The 23,729-nt window shown below is 41.9% G+C and overlaps 1 protein-coding gene across 2 annotated transcripts in view; it reads right to left on the bottom strand.

The window, feature by feature from the left end:
* Nucleotides 1–337: 337 nt before the first annotated feature.
* Nucleotides 338–23,729, bottom strand: part of SNX24 (sorting nexin 24) — a 131,160-nt gene continuing 107,768 nt past the window's right edge. For both annotated transcript variants that reach the window (XM_070411488.1, XM_070411489.1), the window contains exons 4-7: nt 7,930–8,024; nt 6,584–6,616; nt 5,986–6,050; nt 338–1,850 (exon numbers count right to left, since the gene is read on the bottom strand). In XM_070411488.1, the coding sequence (XP_070267589.1) occupies nt 1,783–1,850; nt 5,986–6,050; nt 6,584–6,616; nt 7,930–8,024 (261 nt within the window). In that variant the 3' untranslated portion in view covers nt 338–1,782. The remainder of the gene's footprint in view (nt 1,851–5,985; nt 6,051–6,583; nt 6,617–7,929; nt 8,025–23,729) is intronic.

Raw genomic sequence — 23,729 nt, 5'->3', positions numbered from 1 at the left:
TGAAGGGGAGACAATGGGGGGGGGGGAATATCTGTAAAACTTTCAACAATAAAGATAAAAATAATTAAATATTAATTCTCAAAAAATATTTCTTGTGTGGCACCAAAGATGCTCGGTATTTATTTTTCTTAAATTATCACTATCTTGGTAAATCACAACTACTTAATGAGTACCTTTTGGCTTAATGGATGAGGTAATTAACTCTTACCTTGTCATTTTAGACATAAATATCTATGTGAATCCATGAGAAGTTGTGTGTGTATGTAAAGAGACAAGACATAATTTGTATTTCCAACAAAACCTTAGGAAAAGACAACTTCAAACATTTCTTGTTCTTTGTTTTTATTTAACTCAAAATAGCTAATAACAAAAACGTTAAAAAAATATCTCCAACACTTGACTATTCAGTTATTTTTGGTTGATCACATTGAGTAGTTCTTGCTTGTTCCTAATATGTGGGACCATATCTACCATAAACATATCTCTAAAAAGTTTGCATCAGGATTAAAACTTATATATTTATATCTTAATCAAAAAACATGATTCAGTAATTAGTTTTGAATCTAAATATTCTTCTCTCCCATACAGAAGCTTATTAAAATTAATAGTCGTAAATAATTTAGCTATTAATTAGTTTTCAATGAAATGCCCAAATAACAGCACATACATACAGGTTGCACATATGCTTATATCCTTTACTACTCAAATTATGAATGTCCGTAAGGTATACAGTGGAATCCTATCATAAACACATTTAACTTACATTAATTCAAGATATGAGGTCAGTGAAAAGGAAACAGTAAGAAAAATAACAGTAAATCCCATGGCAATACCACCTATTCAACGAATGGACGCCCTCGAGTAAACCAAGGTGAGTGCTGCCAATGCAGTGTCCCCTCAGCCAGGGTCAGTGCCCACGCTCTCAGGGGACAAGCATCTTGCAGGGGTAAGTGTGACGCTAGTGTTTAAAGGTATGTGTAGCCCCCAAACAAACACCAACCATTTCAATTGGTCTTCAGTGGAAAAAACAGTCCTTTCTCCCAACACTGGAGGAAAAAATGGTCATTGTAGATGTGAACAGATTTCCAACATGATGCCTGCCCAGAGGGTTTTCAAGGATATTCTTGATACTCCATTTTTTTCTCATGTACTGACATTAGATGCTAAACCTGGATATGACTCAACTCCACTGTCATGTCAATTAAAAACGCCGTGATTTAAAATGTGCCCAAATACTGTCAGCAGCATTTAATTTCCAGTTTAGTGCCTTCCTCACAGTCAGCAGTGTGCGTTTCTGTGATACCCTCCTGGTGCCCGCACTATGAATGTATCTATCCCTGGCCGAGGAAACCTCAGGATGAAAACATTAGTGTGTCACAAAATCTGAACCAGAAAGTACCGGAGTTGATCAGCCTCAGTGTGATTCAGGACAAGATTTTCAATTAGCAGACGGTCCGAGTGAGGCCGAGAGTCACTAGGCTTTGTCGCACTGGGTGCTCCCGGGGATCTTCCTGAGCCTCCTGCTCATGAGTTTCTAAATTGGCAGCTACGTTCTAGCCTTGAACATTTGGCCTTGACCTCAGCACAGCCCTGGTTCAGTTTCTATTTTTAAAAGCACCATTCTAATGGAAATGTCCCTGCCCTGAGTGAAGCTGGGCCTGTGAATTTCACCACTAGCTAGAGCTGCTATGTCATAGAGTTTAGGTTAATTTGGTAGATGATCGATTTCCTTGACTACAATGTTGAAACGGGCTTTCAGCTTCTTCCGGCCCCGCAGGCTTTCTACCTGGGCTGCAGGTGAGGGTAGAAGATCCCGTGGAGAACGCCTTCAATAACCACATTAGGGAAATCTGCAAAACAGAAGGAAAACTGCTTTTCTTATGTGTGCCTGTAAAACATCATCGCGTTTTGCAGAAGTTAACAAGGGAAGGCCCACCGTGACTTGGGAATCTGCAGCGCCGTGCAGTTTGGTTTCCAACGTGCTATCCGTCATGCGGCTTCGGCCTGGCGCCGCTTCAGTGTAGCACCCGGCGCTGCAGGGATGCGCGGCCAGATTTGTAGCTTATTGATTTAAGGGATGTTCTAACGGTTAATGCTGCTGGGCCCCAGCTCTTTATCTGAATGTTTTCTCCCAAGGAAGATGGATTACACTGGCAATTCAATTTCTAACAAAATCTCAATATACTTGAAGGAATTCCAAGATTTCTACTGGGAATACTTCGCTGCAGTTTTTCCACCGTGGTTTACAGCGGCTAGCTAGTTCAAGCAGTCTTCAGTATGCTTGTTCTGTGTGCTAGCTTTTAGAGAGCAGGAAGAGGGGGGCCTGTTGTCCAAATTTAAGGGCAAATTTCTGACAAAAGCCATCCTGTCAAACTTGAAAAATTGGCTGCATTTTTATAGGAGATACACAGGAAACCCAGAGCTGCATGGTGCGTTGTACCATGTTGCAGTTATCAGGGTGGGTAACATATGAGCGCATCACTTGAACAGGGGAACCAATCTATCACACGGCTCAGAGTCTGTTTTCTGAACTTCAATCTGCACAGCAGTGTATCCGGGATGTATGCTGAAGCCAACCACTTGAAATAAGTACAGTTAGAAGGAAATGAAGTGGTCCAATACTTGAAGACAAAAAAAATAATGCCTTCATGTATGAATCCAACGTGAGACCACTTAGGAGGTCAGCCCTCCTCGGGGAGGGCAGCGAGGCTCTTGGAGGAGAGGGCTAGGAAGAGGGAGCCAAGCAGGTGGAAAGTCTGTGCGGAAGGGACAAAGGCCTAGGGAAGCGCAGGGCAGCAGGAGGAGCGGTGAGGAGGCCTGGGGACCTGAGGGCGGAGCTGGGGAGGCAATTCAAGAATAGGCTGGTATTCAGGCTTTATCTGGAAAGCAATGAGAAGCTATCCAAGGACTTCAAGCAGAGTGAGACACAGCTGAATCATGTCTTGAAAAGATGACTCTGGCTGCCACTCAGAGACTGGCTTAGAGCAAGTTGAAAGTGGCGATGGATTTGATACGGCTGGTGAGGGATTTCACTATAGTAGGTTGCTGTAAAAACTGACGAGTGAAACGAGGTGCTGGGACCTGAGCTTGGCACACAGTCAGTACCAGTTTCACTACAATGTACCGAGCACTGGCTAATTACTTGGAATGTAAGTAAATAGCAGTCCGCACCCATGCCAATGGAATCCCTGAGGGGAAGGAGTGGCACAGTTGAGGCTACCTCCTCAAGATGTCCAGTGTGGCTGGAGTAGAGGGTGTGAGGGGACTGTGAGCCAGGCCCAGCCCACAGAGGGCCCTGTAACCACGGTGAGAGTGTGTTAGGGTGGAAATAAATAGGGTGACGCAGCTGTCTACACAAGGTAATCAAGGCCACAAACGAGGAGATTATTTAAAAGAATGTGTCATGAGATGAGGGAAGGGTCTATGGCAGCCTTCAGGTGAAACGTGGGAAAGCCCAGGGAAGGTGATGTTTGAAAGAGGAGAAAGGGCTAAAGCTGACAAGAGGTCAAGTAAGAGGAGACTGAATAATGTCCAGAGGGCCCAGTCAGGGTGGCTCAGTGGTTGAGTGTCAACCTATGAACCAGGAGGTCATGGTTCGATTCCTGGTCAGGGCATATGCCCAGGTTGTGGGCTTGATCCCCAGTGTTGGGCGTGCAGGAGGCAACCGATCAACGATTTTCTCATCATTGATGTTTCTATCTCTCTCTCCCTCTCTGAAATCAATAAAAATATATTTTTAAAAAAGAAGAGAAAATGTCCACAGAGCTTAGCCACACTGCAGTCACTGGGAACCTCGGCAAGAATTGTTTTAAATTTCCCAGAAAAATAGAAACAAAGGCTGAAAACATATGCTACAAGAATAACATTTGATTATTAACATTTTATAAGAGGATAATGTTAAATTGTTAGAACTTAAGGACAGACCCTCCTCTAATTTTGTGAGGGTCGGTATATCTGTTAAGGAATGTCCACATTTGTATCTATATCCTCTGCAAGAGTAACTTTAACATTAATGTGATGCAAGCACAATTTATCTTTAAATGAAATGCTAAAGATTGGCAAGATGATCATTAGTATAATATTTTTAGGAGAACAGGAATCTGGTTTATGAAATTGGATTGGCCAACATTCCACGAAAATAGGTCTCACTCGACGAACGCATTTACCAAAACATTGCCAGACTGGGGCAGGAAAACAAGAGCATTGTGGCCAGCATCCCTTACCAGCTCATTGTTTACTCCAGACCCGGTCCCATTCTGCCCACCAAACCTGTGGACTTTACTTATTCTCAAACAAGAATCCCCTTTCTGTGCAAGTCATTCAGCCTCACCAACATTCTAGCAATGACACAACCTTCTTACTCTTTCTAACTCCACACATTTGCCCCCTGATGTCCTTTCCCAGAAAGTTCCTCCCATTCTTTATTGTTAAGCCAGGTGCATAGTGCATGGTGTTTAATAAGCTAGTGAATTGGATTTAGGGGTCATAAAATATCTACCCTCTTCCATAAAACATCCTGGCTATTCTAGTCCACTCTCTATACTTCCACAGGAATTCCAATCAAATGCATAAAATATCTGAGTATAAACAATACCTACAAAAAGTACTTGTGGAACCATTTTCAAAAGATAATAATAAGAAAAAAAAAAAATATATATATATATGCCTAAGTGACCATTCAACCGTTTGACTGGTAGCTATGACGCACACTGACCACCAGAGGGCAGGCGCTCTGACCGGTAGGTTAGCTTGCTGCTGAGGTCCAGCCGATCTGGACTGGGCGAGACTGGCCAGACACACCCTGGAGCCCTCCCACAGTCCCTCCCTGGGCCCCGATCATGCACCGGTGGGGGTCCCTTGGCCTGGCCTGTGCCCTTTTGCAATCCGGGACCCCTCGTGGGGGGGAGGGGTTGGAGAGCCGCAGGTCAGGCCGATGGACCCCACCGGTGCATGAATCTGTGCACAGGGCCTCTAGTACTTAATAAAACATTGCCCATTTGAATCTAGACAAGGTTACATTATGAATATTTATTAAATATAACATTTTGTTAATATACTATCAACTGCTATAATATGTGTATTTGTTAAACATGGAAAGCAAATGCTGAAGAAAGGCAATTACTGCTATGAGTCCATATTCTTACACAGCAAAGGCGGCTCTCTCTTGTCAGGGTGCTAGGAATGGTCCCTTGACACAGCAGGGCTGCATCCTGGCCAGCCTTCTTTAAACGACAGCTAAGTGGGAGGTCTGAGTACATGCTCCCCTGCTACACAGAATAGTCCCCTCTCTCTCGCTTGGGATACGATTTTACTGTCATAACGTAGGAATGGTTTCAACAGATAATTTATCTGTTGCTGTTTAGTTATTCTCAGAAACAAAGGCTGAAAACTCACTGTATGCAAAGAACACAGAGAGAGAAATTAGGCAACAAGGGGTTCACCCATCAGCCATGTGAGACTAGGCAAGGTGGTGCCTCCCTGAGCCCTGATTGTCTCATTAGCCAATGATGACACCTGCCTGCCTTTTCCATAAGGTTGTTCAGGAAATAAAATAACATGTGAGGATGTACTCATGAAGAGGTGCACAACGAAACGCTTTGAGAGGGACCGAGAAATGTAAATTTCTTGGCAAAAGAAAGGGCTCAGGCTAAAATATTGGTTACAATTATACTTAAATTATTCATTATATTTAAATATACAGCTTTAAGAAATATATATTCAGCCATTAAAGGCAGCAAATACCTTTCTCCTTTATTCCTCTAATTCAAAATGGCCTTGTAAGAGAGAAAGACAAATTATGTTTCCTTCTGAAAGGCTTGCCCCAATTAAAATTCTGAATGTCTCTTACACCAAGAGCACTGGTTTATTGGCAGATTATTAAGCCCCGGACCAATGTCACTCCCTTAGACCTGTATTAAAAACGTGGTTTATGTGGTGCAGGGTCAGATCAGTAAAGAGCTGTTAGCAGATGACAGGTTTGATTACCGCTGGCTGCAGGCAAGACGTATGGATCCCGGAGGAACAGCAGCACCGGCTGGTGGGACAGTTTGCTGGAAAGGTCAAGAACAGGCATGTCAGCATCAGGGGACGACAGTAAACAGAAAACACTACAAACTAGCTTTGAGGGGATCAAACTGCTGTGCCGGGACGTCTCAAGGTTTATGTATCTAACAGCGGGCGAGTAACAGCCAGCAGAGGTAGAGGGAACAGACCCGTGCGACGCGCTTCTTCCCAACATTTTTTGTGGAATTTGAAGCAGATAGACAACCTAGACAATAAATCATTGCTGAGAAGCATGTGTTTTTTTTTAAATCTTGTACGTATGATTATTGATAAGAATAGCATTCTTATTATTTGCATGAAACAACGTAGGGCTCTGATTCCGTCACTCCTAGATGGAACTGGTCACTTCTGGACCTTCCTATCAAATATTTATCACCTCAAAATCAATTTCCGAACAAAGGTTTTCAAGAAAATTATGACTTGAAACACTTATACCATGGTAACTAGACATTTAACAAAACCACAATCCCTTTCTGGATTTATACTATATAACTCCTAATTGACTACTATTAGTTCTTACCTTGACTCTTCAGATTCTGTCTCCTCAAAAGACCTAAACATTTTTTTAAAGAAAAGAAAAAGACCATATAAGTCAGGTCAGTGTTGATGCCAACAAAGGGAAAAAAAATAGTCAGTATTCCTAAAGCTCTAAGTCAGGAAGCATTTTGAGAAGAGTCAGGTGTTTTCATGAAGTCACCTCATGGCTGATATGTCATCCTAAGGAATCTCAAGACTGCAATATTCAATTTTCCTGAAGATCACTTAATAATCCTATGGTTCTACTTCTGGATTTATATAATGGAGAAAAGATTTCACTCATTCCCAACATCTCCTCTTAAAAATACACAACCGCATATGAACCCCAAACCTGAGTAAGCACGTGCAAGTTAGAGCAGGATACGGTGACAAGGCCTCCTGTTTGGTGAGCGGGGGGAATAACTGAGTGGAAAGTGGCCCTGAGTAAACGCTGCCGGCAAGGGAGCTTGGATGGGTATCTCACTTAATAGGACTTAGGGTGTGGTTAGCAGGAATGTCTTATAGGTAGCGCGGGTCCTTCAGGCAGGTCTGGAGGCAGCGAGAAAATGGATAAAGCCATTTTTCCTCTTGGAGTTTGAGTCTGAGGTGATGTGTTTCTTTGTAAATGGGTTTAATACATCAGGGATGTTGCTGACGATCTTCGGTGACCAGCTCAACACAGGTGCCCATCAAGTTAGGCTCCCAGAGTTGGGCGAGTAGCTTAATTTCAAGTTAATTCTTCAGAAGAACTCTTCCCAGTGGCTGATGATATCAAATGCCTGGTTCCTTGGTAGATGGGGTCAGGGTCTACAGCCCCACTTGGAAGTTCCCGAGGGAGAGGCAGGAGAGTGGGGAAAGACAGCTGGAAGCCCAGGCTCTGTCAGCTTTCGGGAGAGAGATCTCAGGAAGCCACTTAGTCCCCGGGTTTCAATTTGCTCAACTCTTAAATACAGGGTGTTGTGTAAATTGATCTTTAAGGTCATTTATAACTTTGAAATAATATATGTGCCAAGAGGATATAGACTTTGCTCAAGTGTGCACAAATAAACATATTAGTCCCTAAACAGAATATCTAGATTCACAATTTCCATCATGTACCACCGCTCCATGTAGTAGCATAATTTAAAAAGTCAGTTCCTTAAATCTAAACCTGAGTTACTGAGCACTGGTCATTGGCCACAATCTGGGGAAGAAGGCTCAGGAGAAATTCCTTTGACTACAAGCAGGGGGCAAGCGAGAGTGCTGTCCCAGGCTGCCCCTTCTGGCACCTTTGTGGGATATTTGTTAGGCCAATAAGTGATTGATGACTAACATAAAATACATGTCCAATAAGTAAACAGCAATGCTTACCCACAACTCTCTGCCTTCGGTAGAGATGGCAAGTGCCGTATGTTTAGGAAATCAAGAAACAGTTTGGGAAGTTCTTCATTTTCTAAAATGACAGCCTGTGAAAGCAGAACACAGATTTAGAAAGTAAAGTTTGCTAGGCAATCAATCAAATAAACTATTTCAAAACGTCATAACCATCCATCAAAGTTCTTACCAGCATCATTCCTCACCATCAATAGGAGGTGTGGTCCCCCAAGAATTTCACCTGACACGAATTCAGACCCACACACGTGCTATTCAGTGTCAGCACATGCTCCTTTTTACCCATTCGTTCACTCAAACAGCATTTATAGAGCATCTACTATTCAGATGCTAAGAGGGAACACAGTGGGACACCAGATAGACACAGTTCCTGCCTTCAAGGGGATTCTAATCCAGAGTGAGCATTTCAAAAACCTAGGAACATAACAATACTGCCACAATATGTACATCAGGTGGTCTGGGGTGTGTGTGCGCGTGTTTGCTCACCTGTTTGCTACAAGAGACCACTACTGTTTAGGAAATACTAGACATGGCTTTTTTTTTTTTTTTTTTTAACAGCTATCACCTGTTTCAGCAATAGGATCAACTGACATTTATTGCCATTTGGACAGCTCCACTTAAAGCGTAACAACTTTACCACTTAGTGTAAATCAGCGTATATGCTGAAAAAATACACAGAGTTGTTCCATTTATAGAGCTCTGCCAAAGAGCTGGCATAATGGCATAACCATGTCTGTTCTCAGGTACCCAAATTATGCAATTTCAAGGAGAAATTTAGTGGACAGCTGTAAAGTACATTTTCATACATATCTATTTTTAAGAGTCGGCCAGAGCGTGCCAACTGACTGCACATTTGCCGCTCCCTCCTTTTTGCAAAGATCATGGGAAAAGCATCAGTGAATGAAATTAACCTCTGAAATTAATATAACTATTCTCAAGGGTCATTTTCATAATTTGCCAAGGGTCATTTTCACAATGTACCATGGCTGTTCTTCCCCCAACAAGCACATGTTGTTTAAAGAACAATGAGAATAATGGTGAAATATCACTCACACAGCTGATCAGGAACAGCTCTGCAGGGCGGTGCATACGGTACATAACAAATGACAAAAGGAAGGTCAAATTATGTGTGTCTTGTATGTGCATAATTCCATGTATTGTTTTTTGCCATAATTTACACACTGAGCTACCCCATTTCGTACAGTCCTGGAATACTGTTACCCAGTTCGGGACATATGAATGGAGTGAGCGACTACGCAGGTCGCCCATCCTAGCGGTCTGACCTCTGTACCACACTAGTGCTCAACCCGAAAGGGGTCATCTCGAGAGCCAGTCCTGTCTGAGGCTGTTACTGGTCCTTACACAGCCCATTGTGCCCACTGAAGCTTAAGGAATAAACAAGAGGCAAAAAAAAAAAAAAAGTACTTGGCGGTTACACTTTATTAAATAAACAAATAGCATCTATTCTATTAGGCACTGGGATATGGTAGTGAGTACAACGGTCCAGTAGAGTATGGGCTAGTAGAGAAAATTGGTGACAAACAAGTAGACAACACACATAACCTAAACTTCCTTAGAATATAGTGATATGGAATTGAAAAACTCTGCCACTCTCCAAATGTTTTCCCATCCACCCATCCACCTGCCCACCCACCCGTCCATCCATTCACCCACCCATCCTTCCATCTATCTAAATGTTTACTCTTTTCTTTATTATAAAAGTAGAAAAATGAAACATTCATAAAATAGAGAAAAAATATTCCTCTATCCAGAGGCATACTTTCATTACTATTTCAGTTAATTTCCTTCAAATCATTTGACCTTCATCTGAACTTTTATCTACCTGAGGAAATTTGGGGGTATTCAAAAGGTCATGATTTCAGTGCCTAGGACTCTAGGTTCCAGGCACCATCATACAAATGAAGCTTCAAGGCATTTTTGCCATAACATGAGTTGCAGTGGTTATCTACTTGTTTCTAGATATCAGGTTAAGAGAATACCATAATCTGTATTTGAATAAAAAAGCTTAATGTTGTAACAAATAAAACCCAAGCAATAGTTTTAATTATGTGTACAAGTGGTAGCTTTCAGATTAAAAAAATGGGGGGGGGTGCCTGTAACATTCTTATCTCCACCCCCACCTTTTAAAATAAATTAGATCGATAACAAGTGTGGGACACTTTTAATGACCTGAACTACTTAATTTCCAGGATCTTTAGACATGTCATCCATCACCGCAGTATGGAGGAAGACATCTCTTGAGTGTTCAGGGGGTTACTTTGGTTTTATTAATGCAAGATTTAGGGAATTTTAACAAGGTGAATTGTTTATTTGCCTTGACAGATTGGCTTACAATGCACTGGCTACATCTCCAGCATGATCATTAATGACAAAAGACAGGCAAAAAGCTGTTTACACTGCAACACCAGGACGGGAATGAATCCTGCTCAGCCTTCCCAAACAGAGGATTCCAAACAGATGATGGCATTTTTTTAGGTAATACATATTGGTTTTTTTTAAAAAAGGAATATAGAAACCTCCAGAAATTTGTGAGCATTTCTGCTGAATGTTCACTTGATATGCTCATATGATATTTTCCACAAAGCAATTGCCAGTATGGATTTCAGGATTTACAGTTATCAACAAAGTGGCATTGAGGAGTTAGTTAAGCACTCAGTTACATGATAGAGTATTCCTTAAATTCTGCTAAGAAGGTTTGTAAGAAAATAATCCTTAAGTCCAAGCAGAGATAGAGTATAATATAGGAGAATGTACCTAATTTAATATGATATATGTAAGTGAATGACTGTCATGAATTGGTGGAGAGATGCAAAAGAGGTTCAACAAAATCTTTTGGTTCGTAAACACAAGATCGCATCCCACGAGAGACCCAACAGTGAAGTGGGGGCTCACACTGTCCATTTATATCTTCAGTTTCTTCAAAAGCTTTTGCTCAAGGAGAACCACTCCTTCCAAAAGCTGCACCCCGGGGCCATCCCATATGCTTGGGACCACAGTCTGGGCTAAATCACCAAATTTTATTCAGTAGAGAAGCTCTTAATTAAATATATTTACAGAGCATCTACTATTCAGTAGACAGTCTGACCTATATTTTGGCTGCAACGTCTATATATGTCTTGTAGGTAGTGTGGGGCCTTCAGGCAGGTCTGGAGGCAGCGAGAAAATGGATAAAGCCATCTTTACTGCAGACTGTTAACTGTCTACTTAATTAAATATATATTTATTTATATATATATAATGCTATCTTATATATATTATTAAATATATATTTAGTTATATATATTCAGGCACATGCAGCCTGGAGCTGCTAGAGAATGAACAGAAAAACTCACTAAAGAAATTCCTGTCGCTGAAATAATATATATTATTAAATATATATTTAGTTAACTGCAGACTGTTAACTGTCTACTTAATTAAATATATATTTATTTATATATATATATAACGCTATCTTATATATAAGATACTCAGAGCTTATCTTAATATATATATATATATACACATATTACATTGTCGAATATCTAATCTTATTTCCCCATTGTTTTAGCTTGCTTCTCTTTATTTGTGATTTATCTTCAATGGCCAGTCATGTTCATTCCTTAGAGAGGCAGTGATGCATAGTAGGAAGTTTAAAAGCAAGACCTGGGTTCAAATACTTCCTCTACCTTAGAGGGTTATTGGGAGGATTGGATGATGTCTCCAAGAGTCTCTGGCACACAATTAACATTCAATAAATGTTAATTTGTTTCCTTTGACTCTTTTTGTTGTCTCAATTCCTACCAACCTATTTTATCGGGTTTGGAAGTTTGGATTATTGTCCATGTAGCAAACAGGGCTTCTTGGCCCTCAATGGTTCATGGATCCCTTTGAAAACTGGATGAGAGCTGAGGATCTTGCTTGCTGAAAAGGACACATACATCTGTAATTGTGCTGACAGTGCCAGAGGTTCACAGGCCCGACAGCCCAGCCCAAGACACCTGCTGTTAGCTCCCACATGGTCTGGGGCCTGCAGCATTGCTGGGCAGACAAGCCTGCCAGTACCCCAAGGATGGCTGCCTTCTTGCTCAGTTTCCTCCTCCTTTGTCCATTAGAACCCCACTGAAGTGTGGTCCTGCTATTAGAACTCATTAGCACTTTCAGCTATGAGCTGTGGTGGAAAATACTTGTCCACCAGTGAGGCTACCCCGGTGAAGGATTCTTTCAGTCCCCATCAGTAGCAAGCTAACCTACTGGTTGGAGCATCTGCCCCCTGGTGGTCAGTGCATGTCATAGTGACTGGTCAACCAGTTGACTGTCTGCCCCCTGGTGGTCAGTGCGCATCATAGCAAGTGGTTGAGCGTCCTTAGCATATCATTAGCATATTACACTTTGATTGGTTGAACGGACGACTGGATGACAGGGCACTTAGCATATTAGGCTTTTATTATATAGGATTTAATTTTTTTGTTAATCCTCACTGGAGGATATTTTTTCCATTGTTTTTAGAGAGAGTGGAAGGGAGGGGTAGAGACAGAGAGAGAGAAACAGCCATGTGAGAGAAACACATTGATTGGTTGCCTCCCCCACACTCCCTTATCAGGGCGGGGATCAAGCCTGTGACTGAGGTAAGTTCCCTTGACAGGAACCCAACCCACGACCCTTCAGTCTGAGGGCCAACACTCTAACCACTGAGCAAAACCAGCCAGGGCATAATTGTTTAGCTAAAACTGTTGGCAGAGTTCTGACATTGCAGGCAACCTGGGACGCATGGCTGGTCATCTAATGGATGCAATGAAACATCAGCATTCAAAATGAACGTGACAAATTGAAGAAAAAGTTGAAAATATATCGCATTAAATTAAAATTTACAGGTGTAAGTACTGAGGAGCTGTTTCGGTACAAGTGGGAAAGGAGCTGAGCGATTCCCACCCTCCACTGAAGGCAGCATGATCTTCTTCCAGAGGAAGCGGTCACCCAGAGGGGTGCCGAGCAGGGAATGAGGCAGGGGAGGCCCAGGATGTATGTGGTCTTTATGTTAACTAACTGTTCTGTTAAGGAGGGTGATGGTTTTCAAAGCTGCTGGTATAAGAAGAAAGTACTGTCCAAACCAGCGGAGAAGTCATCTCTAACTGGAACATGTGCAGTAAAACAAGCAAAGAAGGCACATGCATGGGAAGAGCAGGCATCGTAAGAGCTGCTAAACATCCTGCGCTCGGAATGCTGTTAGTTGCTCTTTCAGGCACATGCAGACTGGAGCTGCTAGAGAATGAACAGAAAAACTCACTAAAGAAATTCCTGTCGCCCAAACCGGTTCGGCTCAGTGGATAGAGCGTCAGCCTGTGGACTGAAAGGTCCCAGGTTCGATTCCGGTCAAGGGCACATCCCCAGTGGGGGGGTGTGCAGGAGGCAGCTGATCGATGTTTCTCTCTCATTGGTGTTTCTAACTCTCTATCTCTCTCCCTTCCTCTCTGTAAAAAATCAATAAAATATTAAAAAAAAGAAATTCCTGTCCAGTGTATCACTTAGGAAGTATGCAGGTATGCAGACTAAAACCCAGATTATAATTAAGGTGCACATAGGAAACGGGTTAAAACAAAAAGCTGTAACAAGTGTGTGATATACTATGTAACAGACTTTGCTTCTGCTATATCCAACTCTGATAAATATTAAAACTGGGTAACCGAATGCACCTGGTAAGAAGCAAATATATATATATATAATTCTTCACACAATGTTACTCATTTTCTATATATATATATATATATATATAATTCTTCACACAATGTTACTCATTTTCAGAAGAATACATGACTCTCCTTAAAATAAACAGATATTCCTTCAGGAATATCACTCTAGAAATATGGTGGTGGGGGGAATTCCATGCTCTACAAAAAAAATTACCAAAAAATTGCCTGAGTTGGGCAAAAACAATAGCATTGCTACCAGCATCCCTTGCAAGCTCAATGTTTACGCCAGGAGAAATGTCTTTTATTGACGAGGTGCAATTATCATCATGTAACACAAATCACAAAATCCCAATTTTTCCGCCTTATCAGCTTTATAAAATCATGTTCCCAAATGATCCCATTGATTAGTTGCACATGCTCTTTCTGTGACATCCCAAATACTTAATTGTCAGTTATCTTTTCTTCTTCGGTAAGTAAAATGCACTCACAAAATTACAGAGGGACTTGTTCCGCCTTAACCTTCGTGAGTTGCCATCATGCAGCGGAAAACACCGGGAAAATATCACAGGACAAAGCCGTCCGACAAGGGAGACATATAAACACTGTAATGATTTCCCACGAGTTTCCATTTTAGAAAATTGTCACTACGGCGAGCATACACGGTGACACATCTCCACCGAGGACGCGGGGAAATCGAACGCTGGCATTCTAGTTAGGTCCAACCCTACCCAGCAGCCAATTATAACAGGAACGGAACATCTTATTGAAAACTTGGACACGACCACTTGGCTAACCTTCCAAGATCGCTGCGCAGAGATGTGCTGTCTTCACGGATTTAATCCTTTTATTCTCCTTTCAAAAGATTTAAAAAAAAACACACACACAACACAAACAAACCCACATTTCTTCCCCTTGTCTATCACGGTTTGTTATAAACAGCAGGGAAGCTCTCTGTCACAGGGAACTGAACCAAGGCGGGAGGTTTCCCTGAGTCCTGAAGGCCCTTTTCCTAGCCCATCTAGTGTGATTTGAAACGGCCGATTGCTGGGGTGACAAAGTTCATGACGGTCTTTCCTCGCCTCACCAGGAAAGATGCCTCATAGCACACCTACTTCGGAGGGGCAGCGAAGAACAAGGAGGGAGAAAAATCAATACTCCTCACTGCAGTGAGTGGGCTGCGGTGTCCGCGTCCCCTGGGACCGAAATTTAGCAGCGCACAAGGCTTTGCCGTCCTCAGTCTTCACTTACCCGCGCCTGGCACTTGCTCACAATTTCACAAAATGAGCTACGGTAAGGTGATCAAAGCACCGCTTCTAAAAGCCAGCCAGTAAACAGATCTACGAAGGCTCATGACCTCCTCAGACCTAAAAATCAGATGTGCTTCTGAAGACCCCACTGCACCGCGCACTCTTAGTAAGAGAGACTATTCCCCGGACATGTCTGCTCTGTGCCTGGAAAAACTGTACTATTCATAGAATTCCAACAGACATCTGTTATGGTTTCACGGGCCTTTATAGACTGTCCTGCGAGAAATCTGAGGACCCGCACTCAAAGCTGGATGCTGACGAGGGCCTATTTGAAATGGTCAAGACTCTATGAAAAGCAATAATGTCATTTCCCTTCAGAACAATTGGAAAGAAGAAACAGCATTTGTGATCAGATGGCTAAAAAGGCAGGACTATGAGACAATAGAAAGTGTCAAAACCAACAGTCTTTTGAGCTATTTTAACATCAAAATTTATGTTCTGGAATATTTATTCCTATAAAAACGCTTATTTAACACCTGCTAGGTAAAACCACTGGCTCGATGGCTGGCAAAACAAACGTGATCCTGCCCTCCCAGGCCTTCCAGTCTAGTGGGGAAGATGGACTGTGTTCAAATAATCACAGCGATGAGTGTGAGCTTACAAACTGAAACAACTACCTCACAGGGAAGTAGGCTGCTGTCTACAAAGTTAGTAACAAAGCACCTTATTAACCTGTGGGGTGAAGGAAAGCTTCCCTGGGGAGGCGGTCCTACAGCCGGGGGATGAATGCGCCAACAGGATAAGAGGAGTCGGGTATTTCTGACACAAAGCACAGCCTGGTCAAAGGCCTGTGGAGGGCGAACATGGTCCTGGAAGAACAGAAGGGCAGCGTGTGGCTGAGCCTGAGAAAACAATGAAGCTGAGCACTAACGCAGGAGAACCTGAGCTGGACAGGCTGGGCGGGGCTTCAGGGTCAGGAGAAGGATTTTGCTCTTTCCCCTCCGGATTTGGGGGCCATCGAGGGTGTCACCTGGGGGGGGGGGGGGGGGGGGAGTGGGGCATGTACATACACATAACACGGCCTGACCTATATTTTGGCTGCAACTGGAACAGCAGGAGTGCTCCTCAGACCCAGGGACCGTGCATTCATCCCTGGGCTGGCTCTAACCTGCTTCTTCACCAAGCCATTGAGTTAACGCTAATGACTCCATTTTCATTTTGGGTTCCTTTTCAAATCTGGTCTTTTTTTCTTAGACTATGGATCTTTCTTATTCCTTTAATTATTTTAGACATGTTTATGTTGGGTGTCTATGAAGTTGCCCTTTTACTTGTTCTTGGGACTTGATCTTGCTATTTTCTGTCTGCTGACAATCACTCACAGCTGTTTATTTTCTTCTGTTTTGTAGTTTTGATCCATGAGCTCAGTACTTGCAGGGCTGCATCTGTGGGATAGGCCAGGCCAGGCCCAAGGTATGTCCCCCAGGAGTGGTTTTACTTCTAGGAATCAGCTCCTTGACTGGGATCCCAGGGATATAGGAAGCGTTAAGCCAATGATTACATTATGTTTTTAGATTGGGGGTTCTGAGGCCACACGGATGCTGAAAATACAAATCCCGAACTCTCACAAAACATGGTTGAGAAGCACTAGGAAAACTGTTGTCAGTGCTCAGTGTATGTTTCTTTATGCCAGTGGTCTCCAAAGTGGGTTACAGACACGTGGGGGATTAGGCAAGACCATTAATTGTGATTCAGGAATACAAATATTAGCATGTCTACTTATTTTAGACTAAAAACTAAAGAAATCTACCTTTTCTAATTTTAATGTATGGATTTTTAGTAGTACATGCATACAGCCTCTTATTAAATGTGCAGATATTGGGGTGTTACGCACAAACATTTTTTCTCTGATAAGGATATATAGTCCTAGGCCAGCAGGCTATGCCTCTGACTATAGTGCAATGAAGAGTTTGTAACAGCCAGAAAGGCCCAATCTATCCAAATAGCACTATTGAAAAAGCCCACCTTAGTCTCGTTTGTCCTTTTTCTGAGGATGTAAATCTTTATTGGAAATGCCCTTCTTACCTCTTTTCAAGTGGCCAACTCCTGTCTATCTTTCAAGTCTCAGCTCAAGGGTTACTTCTCTTAGGAAACTTTCCCTAAACCCTCAGGTTGGGCTAAGTTAGCTTTTTTTTTTTGTTGGCAAAATTACACAATAATTTTATGTGATATGATGAATACTAGATTGAGTCACATGAACTTTCACCAATTTAACCTACCAAAGATGACAAATTTCATATAGTTTACAGCAATAATACTTAATGCATACTCTGTGTCAGACTCTTTATCTTAATTAATTTGCACAATACTGTGAGACACTATCACTATTCAAAGTCTGTAGATGAGGAGTTTGGGGCTCATAATGGCTATCACCTGCGTGAGCTTTCTCAGGGGGAAGGGGACAGTCAGTATCAGAGTCCAGGTCTCACTGGTTCTAAAACTACCGATCAACTGATGCATCAAGTCACAGAGCCACTCACTCATGGAATCCTTTTTCTTTCCCTGTATATATGTTTCTACAATAATTATACATTTAATTTATCTCATAGGTAAGTTTAAGGGAACTGTTGAAATTGACTCGCTTCAAATACATTCCTGATTTTTCTTGGATTTTAAATGTATCTTAAAATCTCAACTAATTCTCATAAGTATATAAAGACTCCCAGAAGAAGAAAGGCAACAAATTCCATTAATCTATGTCCTATATTTGAAAAAATGAAAACAAGAGTAAAATCCAAAGCAATCTGGCCTCATAACATTTCAAAACCCACCTGACAATCTCTGACCAACGTAATTATTTTTTGACTGGGGAAAATACTTTAAAGTCACATTTTATATACTTTCACTTCTGACCTAACTGTATGTTGAGTAACAGTGTGACTCAAATGACAGGTAGCACCAGAATCTACTTTGTTGATGTTCCATTGGAACAAAACAAATTCTAAAAGCAATTATACACTAGCTACTTACCTGAAAGTGAAAATGAAGTCCAGGGACCAGCACATTTGAATGAAACAGTATTACAAAGCAAACCAAAAATGATACAGTAATTCAAATAATGGGCGGAACACTATGTTAAATATAAGTTATAAAATATGCTTATGGAAGTGCTTCCTTATTACTTTAAAGAAGAAACAGTAATCAGAACAAGGCTGCTAAGAAGTTGCCTGGAGAGAGCCTCCAGAGACTGGTTTTTAATGAAAGATTTACAATTAGCATGGCCTGTGCATGTTGATGAATTGATGTTTTAAAGTGTGTAAAGTGCTTAGAAACAATCTGCTCTCTCAAGTCCCTTAAACATTCCCCCAACTACCTAGCTTATTTCTCTGAATTATTTAGCATTCTCTTTGTTTTATTTATTTATTTAAATATCTTTATTGATTTCAGAGAGGAAGGGAGAGGGAAAGAGAGATAGAAACAATCAATGATGAGAGAGAATCATTGATTGGCTGCCTCCTGCAGATTCCCTACTGGGGATCAAGCCTGCAACCCAGGCATGTGCCCTTGATTGGAATCAAACCTGGGACCCTTCAGTCCGCAGACTGATGCTCTACCAAACCAGCTAGGACATCTCTTTCTTTACATACTGTACACTTTGCTCCAGCACAGTTGGGTTTCATGTGGTATAGTTTAGATTGATTAGGCCTTCCTATGTACACATTCTTTTTCCTTTTTAAAAAATTTTTGTTAATCCTCACCTGAGGATATTTTTTCCATTGATTTATTTTTTATTTTTTTAGAGAGTGGAAAGAGGGGGTGGAGAGGGAAGAGAGAAAGAGAAATATCTATGTGAGAGAGACATATTGATTGGTTGCCTCCCCTACGTGCCTGACCAGGGCCAGGGATCGAACCTGTGCCCTTGACAGGGAGTTGAACCTGAGACCCTTCAGTGCATGGACCAATGCTCTAACCACTGAGGACACTGGTCAGGGTTAGGCACACCCATTCTTACTCACTATAGTTAAGACACAGTGTACTTAATAAAGACCTTCAACACCATTGTACATTTGTCCACTTATAAGCACCACATCATGGAGTCTCCTCTTTAAATGCTATGGTTATGCAGTTAATGTTTTCCAGGAATTAAAAAACTCTGGATGAGCAAAGCTCATAGTGCACGGCACTCAGTGGGGACACTGAGTGGGGAATGGCCTGAGATGCAGAAGGGACGCCTCAGTGAAATGATGTAAAGAATGAAATGTGGCCCTTAGTAGAGACAGTTCATAGATCTAAAGTTAAAAGCAAATCAATGTAGGAAATACCAAAGAAAGAACCTTTGACCTCCTGGCTGCAACAAAAAATGCATCAATGACATTGTTCACATAAAACCAGGTGGGTGGGCAACAGCCCGGAGGGACTAGGCCAAAGGAGAGGGAACACAACAGCTCGAAAGGTGAGAAAGGAGCTAAATGTACACGGCTGCTCACCAACGGGCAGTAAGTCCTAGCAGGGCACTGCTCTCTGGGTCCATGAATAAAACACACTCATCCTGTAGCCCTTCTCCCAAATCTAAAATCGAAAGAAATCCTCCCATATCTTGGAGTTAAATTAAAGATGTTTATTCAGCGAATTACATCCCACAATGAACGTCATGGACTTTTTCCTGGGGGTTTTCCAGATTATATCAGCCTCTTCTGCTAGACTCCCATGTGTGCCCAGGAGGCAGACATGATTGCATGTAGACTCCCATGTGTGCCCAGGAGGCAGACATGATTGCATGTAGACTCCCATGTGTGCCCAGGAGGCAGACATGATTGCATGTAGACTCCCATGTGTGCCCGGGAGGTAGATACTCAGGCAGACACACTTGAACTCTCTCCCTGCCTTCTGCCACTGGAGGCCATGTATGGTATAGACTGCCAGTTGCCTACCCAAGTTCCATTCTTCCCTTCTTTCTTATTAATGGAACACCGATTTTGCAGGGGGGATGTGGTAAATTGCCAAGCTAAACAAAACAAAACAAAAAAAAGCAAATGGCAATAACAAAAAGCAATGATAATAAGGAGCTCCCCTCCCCAACCTTTCCCAGACTCCCTTGTCATGTGATACAGGTCTGGCCACTAAGAAGTCAGTGGAAGTCATTGGATAGAAAGATCCAAAAAGCTCCCTAAAAGTGAATGGTCAGGCTCTGGAGCCCTCCTCTTTTTGCCCATCTCACTCCCCTTTCCGTCCTCTTCTTGCCTGGAATATGAGCATGATCTCTGAGCTCAGCTGCCATCATGTGATCATGACATCCAATCACTGACAATCTGAAGTCAATAAACCCAAACCCACAATTACCTACCCCTGATAGTGCTTGAGAAAAGAATATGCTTGAGAAAGATAAATCCAAGTTTTAGTTCAGTGTTGGTATTTGGCCTTTACCTCTTGCCTCTGAAGTCCTGTTTTTAGCACACAGAGCAGAGTACTGGGAAAAATATTTTTTTAAAAAGGAGAGAAGAAAAAAACAACTCTGTTATTCTTTAAATTTACTACTTTAGTGCTGGGTAGAATACTGTTACAAGGAAGGAAGAAAGAAAGGAAGGAAGGAAGGAAGGAAAGGAACAAGAAAGGAAAGAAGGAAGGAAGTGAGGGAGGGAGAAAAAACCAACCAACCCCGATGGTCTATTTTTAACGTACTGCTTTTTAAAAAAAGTGCACAACATACAGAATAGCCCATGAAAAATGATAAAGCAATTAGGTTCACACACACATTACACTGTCTATAAAAAGCAAGAAAAGGGCCAATATGTGAAAAGCGTGTCACAGTTACTACGAAACAGTAAAGAAATGAAGCATATGGGTAATGAGATGAGACTAAACAAAGAAAAATGTAAGCTGATTATCCAGAAAAATATCCTACCAAATTGGGCCCGTTAAACAAATCATAGCCAGTATCCCTATGGAAATGGAAAGGGTTTCATTAAACGTATCTTACAAAGGATGTCCAAACCACTGTAGAATGGGCCAGAGGGAATAATTTAGCATTGGCTGCTGGAAGAAAATACAATTCTACTTTATCAGGTCCTGTTAATCACAAATTTTATGATCTTTTAACAGTTTTCTATTAAGAGCAATTAAAGGGAAGTAGCAAAGGTTTGCGCTCTTACTCTAGCAAGTTAAAATGACTACCTACATCTCCAAGCAGAAGATTTACAGCCTAAAGATCTTACCTGAGTTTGAGGGACAAACACTATTTACTGAAAAATTAAATAAATAATAAAAAGTTGTAAGCCGCGCCTCTGGTGTCTGAAGATTACATACTTGGGGTCGTTTCTGCTCCCTGCTCCTGGCTGTCCTTGGTGCACAGGCTGCTGAGGAGCCAGACATCACTGATGCTGAGTGAAAGCGCAGGGAAAACACAAAGATATGGCCAAATACGACAGAGGGCCCAGTGCGCAACAACCTGTACACCTTGTCAGGCCGTACCCTAACCGCCCTACGCACCAGCCCAAGCGCCCCGGGCAGTGGTCTGTTCAACCACCCCCACCCCAGCCTAACTGCTGCGGAAAGGAGCCAGGGAGGGAGGTGGTTTCAGTTTATAAGAACTGTATGCACTATGGAACATTTATTTACTTAAATTGCTTAAAATTAATCTGCCTGCTGTGTTAGGCAGACAGTCGTAGGCAAGTTTCTTAGGTCCTTTATATTCCAATAGGGTCAATAATGGTATCTATGTCAGAGATTGTAGTCATGATGAAAGAAGATTCATGCCTATAAAGAAACTGATACAAGTACCTGGTATGCTATAAGCACCTAATAAATACTATTTATTATTATTCTTAGTAGTAGTGGGAATATGAGATGAACAAAAATAACATATTATAGCCCTAGCCAGTTTGCCTCAGTGAATAGAGCATCGGCCTGCGGACTGAAGGGTCCCAGGTTCGATTCTGGTCAAGGGCACGATCCCCAGTAGGGGGTGTGCAGGAGGCAGCTGATCAATGATTCTCTCTCATCATTGATGTTTCTATCTCTCTCTCCCCCTCTCCCTTCCTATCTGAAATCAATAAAAAATATATTTAAAAAACATATTATAGAAGCTGAATAAATAACTCACTTAATGAAAGGACATTTTATTATGTGGTTTTACTTCTGTCATTATTATCTTCTGATAAAAACCTTGTGCTTTGCATATAATCCAACTATGTTGTAACTTCCTGGCCTTTTAATGATACAGAGGCAGAGAAGCATCAAACAGACAGTCAAACTATAGCGGAAATGCTGGAGGGTTGGGGGGGAGGTAAGAGATCAACTAAAGGACTTGCATGCATACATATAAGCATAACGAGTGGACACAAGACACTGGGGGGTAGGGGTGGCTGGGGGAAGGTCAATGGGGGGAAAAAAGGAGACATATGTACTACTATTTGTAATACTTTAAACAATAAAATAAACATTTTTTTTAAAAAGCTTGTGCTTTGCATATAATTCAACTATGTTGTAACTTCCTGGCCTCTTGATGCATGCACTACTGCATACACACAGTCCAAAGTATTTGTTCTACTGGATTTTTGTACGGAACTCATTCAGTCATATCTTCAAAGCACTATCTCTGTGGGCCAGTCAGCTCAGACTTGACCTAGCTCTGGTCTATTGAGCCCTTCTGTGCAATGGTGTTGCCCTCTCCTATGAGTGAGACCTCTAATCCACTGATCTGGAACTTTCTCACTTCCATCAGCCCCTTCTGACATTTCTGCACAACTTGTCCAGCTTAAGAGTCCATGATCCACCATCATAATCAGTTCCCTGAAAGCCTCTGATACATCAGCCCCCCTCCTTCTGCTATCCTCAGGACACCCCAGTTCTGGTATACTCTCTCCCGGAAGGGTTCTTGTGACTCCTTCTCTCACAGCCTTTTGGTCCTTCAAGGGTTAGCTGTTCCCCCTTCACCCTCTGGCTAGAGGTGAGCCCATAGCCCCTCTGCGAGCTCTATAGCCAAGCTGTGGCTGCATATTTAAGCAACACTAAACCAAGGAGGAAGACAGAGGGAAACTGACACAGAGGGTCATGAGACTAGATGATGTGCCTTATGGTGACTTACCAACAAAGTAAGTGACTGCGCACCTGAGTCTTAGGAAAAATAAACCAATAGAGCAGTGATGCTGCCATTTGTTGTCAGAAGTACCCTGCTACTCAAATGAGAGCCTTTTCAACCCTGTTATTGCAGCTCATTGATGATACATTGGGAACAGCCTTGCTCAGTACACTTTTTAATTTAAAAAATGTAGGTTGAAAACCAACAAGCTTAATTTGTCTTTAATTTTTAAATCTTTTTATCATAGTAAGTGCTAAAAACATTTGTTAACATTTCAAATGTTTTCTACCTTTTTTTTTTTTTTTTTTTTTTTACACACAACCCACCATGTCTTCATTTTTGGGAAGAGGAAAACAGGCATTTGCCAAAACAATCTTGTCTTGAGCACAATTTTGCAACCGGAAAACAACTGAACCAGGCATCAACTAGAACTCTCAAAACATGCCCTGGATAACAAATAATGCAGTGCAAAGAAGCTTCCCGACTGTGATAACTTTTCTTGTTTTGTCTCACTGATATTTCCTTATGAGGGTTTTTGGGTCAAAGGAAACTCCCGAGGCCTGATCTGACATTCCCTTTGAAACTGATTATATTAAACAGCAGGTGCCCACTTCAAGTCTGAGCAGTGATCTAAAGGGAAAAATCTCCCTTCCAAGTTAAGACTTTCATTTCAACAGACTGCTGCAAGGGGAATGGGCTGCAGAGGGAAGAGTGCTGTTTGAACTCTACCACTAAACCCAGTTTTGATAGGATAGACACTTCTTTACTAAT

This window comes from Myotis yumanensis, unplaced genomic scaffold (assembly GCF_028538775.1).
Source record: "Myotis yumanensis isolate MYYU_CA2020_CCGP unplaced genomic scaffold, mMyoYum1.0.hap1 SCAF_4, whole genome shotgun sequence".
Lineage (NCBI taxonomy): Eukaryota > Metazoa > Chordata > Mammalia > Chiroptera > Vespertilionidae > Myotis > Myotis yumanensis.
The sequence above is the reverse complement of the archived record's forward strand: the minus strand, read 5'-3'. Positions and strand labels throughout refer to the sequence as shown.